Below are 7,749 nucleotides of genomic sequence, written 5' to 3'. Positions count from 1 at the left end.
GGACAGTCAGGACAGAAGCTGGGAGCCCAGAGAGGAGTCAGCTTCACCAGCCCAGTGGGAGATGCTGGTGACTGGACTGGGCATTAACAAGAACATTGGTCAGCTTTGGGATTTCCCTGAAAGGGCCGCTGTGATGGAGGAGGCATGGGGGATTGTGTAACCAGACCCCTCAGCCATCTTGGGGGAAATGGTGGGAACGGTGACCCGGGGGCCTAGCTGGAAGGACCTCTGAGAATGTCCCAGGCCCTATTCCAATGTGGTCACCAGAGAGGTCAAGTGATTAGCTCAAGTTCATAGAGCCGGTGAGTCAGCAGTGGGGCCACCCTGGGCTCCCGCGTCTCCTGCCTTACTTGCCTCTGTTCCCACGCCTGAGGATGGCCAGGGCTGCTGCTCTGATGGATTGGGTCCTGGCCCTCAGGGATCACCAGGCTGGAGGGTGGGAAGAAGCTCCCAGTTCTAGACCAGCCTCACCCCTCCTGGTAGGTTTCCTTCCTTGCCTCATGCTATGAGTGTGTAAACAGGCTCTAAGCTCCTGAATAGATTTGAACCTCACCCCCCTAATCCCCCAGAAGTTTCAATTAGTTCCTGGAAACCCTTCTCAGAGAAAGGAAGACGTGGGAGGAGGGGAATTGGATGGAGAGGAAAAAAAAGATGCATTTAGAGGAAAGTGACTTTTAGGAGGAGAGGTGGGTAGGGAGGGTACGGAGATACTGGAAGTGATGGTGGTGAAATACTGTGTTAAGGGGAGAAGGGGAAAGGAGGCTTGGGATCTTGGGGACTAGTGTTTTTTCCACCCTGTTTTATCACCATGAAGCTACTGGCATGGAGATTGCTGCTACTGTTGATTGATGAGTTGGGCACAAATCACAGCGACCCTATGAACAAAAGACCTGAAGCCTTTCTATAACTATCCTCATTTCTCACAGTTCATAGAGTTTCCAGAGGCATGTTGTTAGGAAGTGGATGCCACTCCTGCTTATAAGGCATGGAGAGATACAGGGGTCTCAATCTGGTTCCTATGGAAAACCAAAAGCAAATGATGAATCTAAGCAAATGATGAATCTGGGTGTTCAATGGATAGTGACCCTTTATGACTCAGTAGAACTTGGCCCTTGGAGTCTGTTTACACAGCCATGCATGGGATCCGGGATGAAGCCAAGCTACCAGGAGGGCTGAGGCCCCAGAGGGTTTCCTGGGCTGAAATCTTCACAGGAGCGGACTGCCTCATCTTCCTCACTTGAAGCCATTGGATGGGTTTGAACTACCAGCCTTTGGGTGGGCAGTCAAGCACTGAGTCATTGGACCACCAATGGGCCACCAAGTCCATGGAGATATATTTTTTTTTAATTTATTTTATTATTTTTGTGTGTGAGTGTACCGTCAAATTGGATCTGACAGGTACAGGAGGAGATTGTCCCTCCTTCCCTGGCAGAGCATCTGGTGGATTTGAACCGTGCGCCTCTGGGATTGCAGTACAGCTTCTTGCCAGTAGGCCACCAGAGGTCCCTTGGAGATATATTTTGAGCCCTGCTGTGTTCAGGGCGGGCACGATTTTAGGAGTAGAAGAATGATTGGATATTTTTGAGACTCACTTGAAGCCCATCACTGAGTGGGGGCCTCATCCTCCTCCTTCAGTCTTTAGACCAGGCCGGACTTCAAGAAATATCAGCCTCAACTGCCTCATTGCCTCTCCAACTCACCCTCATTGCCCCTCGAACTTCTGGATGAATGCTTTTCAGTTTTTGGCCTCAGTTAGCCAGCCTGTCAAATGGGCAGGAGCCTGGCCAGGCCAGCAGGGATTGGGATTCTTAGTTATTTTAAATATCTGGGATCATACACACCAGCACCATTTTTACACATGGAGAAACAAAGGTCCCTTGACCCCCCAAGGACTTGACACAGGTTACCCGATGGATCAGAGCAGATGATGGAGAATGCCTGAATTCTCTGAATTTGCATCCACAATATTTTTTGGTTCCCAGACTCCACTTCTCTGCCTTGCTGTCTTCTTCTGCCTTTCCGCAACTCTCTCCTTTACCCATCAGCTCTCCACTACCCGGAATGTCACTCAATCCCTTCCTGACCTTGTTTATATGATTCTGCTCCCTGCTGGGTGAAAGAGGACAGCCTGGGACATGTCCTTAAACTTCCTCCAGAGCCAGCTCCCTAGGGTGTCTCGACCCCCAGTGGAGGATGTGGGGCCACTTGTGAAGGGGATGGTATTGCTGGCCAAGAAGCCACAGATGCTGGGCTATCCCCTACTGAAGACTGAGAGATTTTGTGCCAGCCCCCGCCCCTCTCTTGGCTTCAATTTCCTAGCCAGTTCCTTAAGGAAGGGTTGGATTAGCTGCTTCTGGAAGTGAAATGCATTTTTATGATTGACTTAGCAATAACGATGATAATAAAGAGTGCTAGTATAGCAGAGGTTAAATGCTCCACTAACTGAAAGGTCAATGGTTCGAATCCCCCAACCCTTCTGTGGGAAATGATGTGCCAGTCATGTCCTGTAAGGATTACAGTCTTAGAAACTCTGTGTGTTAAAAAAGGGGGAGTGGGGAGCCTATGAGGCAGCTTTACTTAGTCCTGTAGAGTTGCTGTATGTTGGAATTGACTTAAAGGCACACAAAGCGAATGTTGTTATTGATTGTTGTCTAGTCGAACGCAACTCATAGCGACTCTATGAACAAAAGACCTAATGCCTTTCCATAACTATCGTCATTTCTCCAAGTTCACAGAGTTTCCAGAGGCATGTGGTTTAGGAAGTGGATGCCACTCCTGCTTCCAAACCAGTTTTACAGCTGGGAGCTCCACCAAACACTGTCCACATTGGGAGACCATTCTGGTATTTGATACCCCAATAGTACATGGTTCAACATCACAGCAACTCAGGTTCCTTCATACAGCACATTGACAAAGCCACAAAGCTAATGCCTGTCAAATAATGGCAAGACTTCGTTTCATATACATAGACAAACATTGTTGAAAAGGGACTAATCCCGTGAGAAGGACATCATACTTGGCAGGTCAGGAAAAAAGGAAACATCCTCAATGAGCTGGTCTAACACAATGCATGCAAGAATGAGTTAAAATATAGCACTATTTCATTCTGTTGTACATAGCGTTGATATAACTCGGAACTGACTCCGTGTCACAGCAACAACACTGAGCGCTTACTGAGTGTCCAGCACCAAACCACTCAAACTTTGGTCCACTCATTTCATTTCTATAGTCCCCAGGAATCACTATGTAGCAGGGACTATCAATGACCAGAGAGGGTAAGTCATTCGCCTAATGTGTGTTGGGGGTAAGTGGAAGGGCTGGGATTCCAACATAGCCAGTTGCTTTCCTAGTTCCAGGAAAAATGCTAAAGAAGTGGCACTTAAGACTAAATTAAACCCAGTTAAGTGCCTCTTGGACCAAGTCGGCATGTGACGTCACGAAGGAACACGGTGACGTCAGCCGCAGGGGGCGTGGGAATTTAAACTCCCGGGGGGCAACCGTTTACCGGTACCACCCCCCAAGATCAGGCCACTTCCGCTTTGATCTTCGCACACTCGGAGAACGGACGACGTGACGTCAGGCGCCGCCGGCAGCTCCTCCCGAGCGTACGCACGTATGTACGTACTCACGCACGCACGCAGGGTTACGAACGGGCGGGGGAGGAGTGGAGAGAACTAGGCGCCCCGCCCGGTCAGGAAGGTTGCGCGTGCCCCGTGCGACCGCCAAGATGGTGGTGGGCGCGTTCCCTATGGCGAAGCTGCTCTACCTGGGCATCCGGCAAGTCAGCAAGCCACTCGCCAACCGCATTAAGGAAGGAGCCCGCCGAAGTGAGTTCTTCAAGAACTATGTCTGCCTCCCACCGGCCCAGTGTAAGTCTGACCTCATGTCTCTCCAAGCCTTTCCATTCTCTAACCCCTCTCAGGTGGTTGCTCTGGTAGTGGACGTCTACTCCTGGCCAATGACAGCGCGAACCGGTCAAGTCCTTCAGCCAATAGGGAGGGTTCCTGGGGGAGGGGCTTGTAAGCAGCCCAGTGGAGAGGGGAAACGTAGGTAGGGTCACGCCTGGAAAATTCTAGCCAATAGGTGGCGAGAGCGCGTGTCGATGGACGTCCAAGAAAACCAATAGTCTTGGGGAAGGAAAGGATTTGGGAGGGACTTACCCGGAAAGGAGTCACTACGCAGAGGTGGAAGCTCTGGGCTGTTAACTGCAAAGTTTGCGTTTCTATGCACCGGCAGCTCCAGGGTCGATTCCTTCTGTAAAGATTACAGCTGTGCAAACCTAGGACATTCCTTCCCTGTTCTGCAGGGTCACTATGAGTCAGAATGCACTCCTTAGCAATGAATTTGGCTTTTGGTGCCCGAGTTGGGGGTGAGGTCAGAGAGAGACTAGGCAGGGTCCTTCGTCGGACTGGGAAGTTCTTGTACATCACCGTTTAAGGACCCTGGCTTGTCCTTATTTCACTTGGGGCGGGGATAAGAGAGTCAGGGGGTGGGAAAATGTATTTGGGTTAGGAGCGTGGCTCTGGGGCGAGTCCCGGACATGGAGGGATGGCTTGGGAATCTGGCACAAGGAGAGTTTTCATTCTAGAGGGGACATTACTTAATCTGTTTTCAATCTGTCCTCAAAATACTATTTGTCCATTCATTCATTCATTAACTTGTGCAATGACTCATTGTTGGCCTAGGGTGGCCCTGACTGGGAGCTAAAGGAGGCGTCTAATCGAGGGCAGCGGTCAGGAAGGTTAACAGAGGTGGGTTATTCAGGGCTTAACCAGAGGGCAGGTCAAACATTCAGAATAGATTGTTGTTGTTATGTGCCCACTCAGAGCTGGCCTTCAGCGGGTTTTCAGTGGCTTTACAGCGCAAGAGAAAATATTTTTTCTCTCGTGTTCAAAATAGTGAACCACTTTAAAAATCGAGGTACACTGCAATCCCATAGGTGTGCGGTTCAAATCCACCAGATGCTCTGCTGGAGAAGGAGGGACAGTCTCCTCCTGTACCAGTCAGATCCTGTTTGACAGTACACACACACACACACACACTGAAATAAAATAATTTTAAAAAATTAAAAATATCTCGAGCAAGGAGCACTGTTAGCTCAGTGGTCAATCACTGGGCACCTAACAGAACCCACCAGCTGCTCCGCAGAAGAAAGTTGTGGCAATCTCCTCTCGCTAATGTTTGCATCTTTGGGAACCATGTGGGGCAGTTCTCAGCGACAGAGTAGCGTTGAGTTGGAATCAAGACGGCAGTGGGTTTTGTGGTATAATTACCATAGGTGTCTGTAGGAGCATGGGTTTAGCGTGTGTCCTCTTGGACTGCTCACCCAAAGGTTGGTGGTTTGAATTCAACAGCCAGCCTAGAGGAGTAGCATTGACAATTTCCTTTGGTAAATATGTACAGCCTCTCAAACTTGTAATCCTGTGGCTTATAATGAGCTCCACAGTAGTGCATTTGGCTTGGTGGGAGCATAGGACAAGGGAATTTGAGGCAATATGGCTGAGGAAACCTCCATGAATTGTTCATCCATTACATTTAGCTGCTCTTTTCTGAATTCTGCACAGTGCCCAGCTCTATGATGGACGGTACAGATAAGCCAGGGGTCCCTCCTGGAGTCCAGTGGGGGAGACAGGCTTGTCTCCAGACAGCAACTGCTCTGAGTGAACAGGGCAGGGTGGGAAAGGACATGGCACCTGGTTGGGGTCAGTGGGGACTTCATCTGAGTTGAGAAGTGAAAGATGAGGAAGACAGTACAGGGATAGGGGTGAGTGATGTTGAGGGAGGGGAAACATTATGGACTCACGATTTCATTCTTCGAAGTTCAGGCGCTGGTCGTATGACCTTTAGAACCTAGTTTTGATGTTTGATGTCAAGACTGCAGCTCTTGGGATGAAATAGTTTTGGATCTCCATCTCCAGAGTGCTGTCATTTCAGCTAATTCATTTGCCCCACACAACCATTTTGTTCTCTGGTCACAGTGTGGGAACAGCTTCCCTAATTTTCCGTAGGAAAACTAAGAAGGGTGAAAGTGAAAGGTCACATATGGATTTTATGCCAGAGACAAGACTTGAACTCTGGACTTTGGACTCAGACCTGATCACGGTATTCTGTCTCTGTCATTCTTCCCAACACTGTGGCAGGTCTTAGATTGTGGTTTGGAACATGACTTCTGGAATGATACTGATGTGAATTTGTATCCCAGTGATACCTCTTCTCAACTGAATGACTTTGGGCAGGTCCCTTAGCCCCTCTGAACCTCAGTTCCCACTTTTTCCCCCCTTTTTAAAAAAATTATTATTAATTTTAATGAAACTTTACAGAGACTTTGGATTTCTATTCATTCATTGTTGCACTTTCCTCCCTGCCCACCCTTCTCCCTAGTTCTCTCTTCTCTTTGAAAAGTAAAAGGAAAATTTTTTCATTATTATACAGTCCCTCCCAAGTCCACTTCACTATGCAGCCTTTGTTCTGTCATGACAATAATACCTAATCATATATCCCTTTTAAACAGTTCTCTCCCTCATCTGTTTCAATGCAGTATTCATATTTTATCTCATCTTTCTCAGTCTCCCCCCAACCCCAATGTCAGTTCCGTTTTACAACAGTGGCACTATGCAGTATTTGTCCTTTTGTGACTGAGATACTTCACTCACCATAATGTCCTCCAGGGTCACCCATTTTGTATAATATTTCATGAGTTCCTTGTTTTTCAATGCAGCGTAGAATTCCATTGTGTGAATATACCACAGCTTCTCTATCTATTCGTTTGTTAATGAGCACTTGGGTGTTTCCAACTCTTTGCTACTGTGAACAAAGCCACAATAAACATGGTGTGCATCAGTTCCCACTTCTGTGTGTATCCTAAACCAAACCAGTTGCTGTTGATTCTGACTTGGCGACCCTATAGGACAGAGTCGAACTCCTCCATAAAGCACCCAAGGTTGTAATCTTTATGGGAATCAGACTGCCACATCTTTCTCCTGTGAAGCCGCTGGTCAGTTCAAAATACCTTTCAGTTAGCAGCTGAGAGTTTATTAACGGCTTTGCCATGAGGGCTCTTTCCGCTTCTGAACAGTGAATGTTACACATAACAGCACTGATTGTACAGTTACTTCGTGCTAAGCACTGTGCTGAGGACTTCCATTGTATGAGTGTACTTTGTATATATTTGTGCTCTAATATTTCTTATATTACTGTCAAGATTGCCAAAGAGTCAAACCCAATGCTATGGAGTCAATTCTAATTCATGGAGACCCTCCATTGGGTTTCTGTAAATCTTTATAGGAGGAGATTTTCCATCTATCACCCAAGGAGCAGCTGATGGATTTGAACCCTTGACCTTTTAGTTAGCAGCCCAGCATGCATCAAACTTCGCCACCATTTAAAGGACACCTATCAAGGAAGATAAAACAAGTCTAAAGTGTCAAGTCAGGGCTTGGCATGGAGTTGTGGCTTTTGTGCAGATGTGGCTACAGCAGAGGAAATAGGCAAAAAAAAAAAGGCCATCCCCAGGGACCTTACATCCTTGTGAGGAAGCCAGACAGCAAACACAATACATAGTTCCAATGCGAGGTGTCTCAGAGAGCCGTGACTACTGTGGAGAAAGACCCGGGAAGCAGGGGCGGGAGCACAGATGCATTTGGAGGAAGGTATTCTGTTCAGATAAGGCCATGGGGAGACCTCCTTAAAGGGCCCCGAAGGTGGTGAAGGCCCAGCAGTGTGGGTGACCAGCCGGAAGGAACCACTCGA

The 7,749-nt window shown here is 48.0% G+C and overlaps 1 protein-coding gene across 1 annotated transcript in view; it reads left to right on the top strand.

Moving 5' to 3' along the window:
• The first annotated feature begins 3,727 nt into the window (after positions 1-3,727).
• Positions 3,728-7,749, top strand: part of LOC102867411 (optic atrophy 3 protein-like) — a 62,356-nt gene continuing 58,334 nt past the window's right edge. Inside the window, exon 1 of the mRNA XM_006901270.1 lies at positions 3,728-3,869. Coding sequence (XP_006901332.1) covers positions 3,728-3,869 — 142 coding nt within the window. The remainder of the gene's footprint in view (positions 3,870-7,749) is intronic.

This window comes from Elephantulus edwardii, unplaced genomic scaffold, assembly GCF_000299155.1.
Source record: "Elephantulus edwardii isolate Elephantulus edwardi_28Jun2011 unplaced genomic scaffold, EleEdw1.0 scaffold00315, whole genome shotgun sequence".
Classification (NCBI taxonomy): domain Eukaryota; kingdom Metazoa; phylum Chordata; class Mammalia; order Macroscelidea; family Macroscelididae; genus Elephantulus; species Elephantulus edwardii.
The sequence above is the reverse complement of the archived record's forward strand: the minus strand, read 5'-3'. Positions and strand labels throughout refer to the sequence as shown.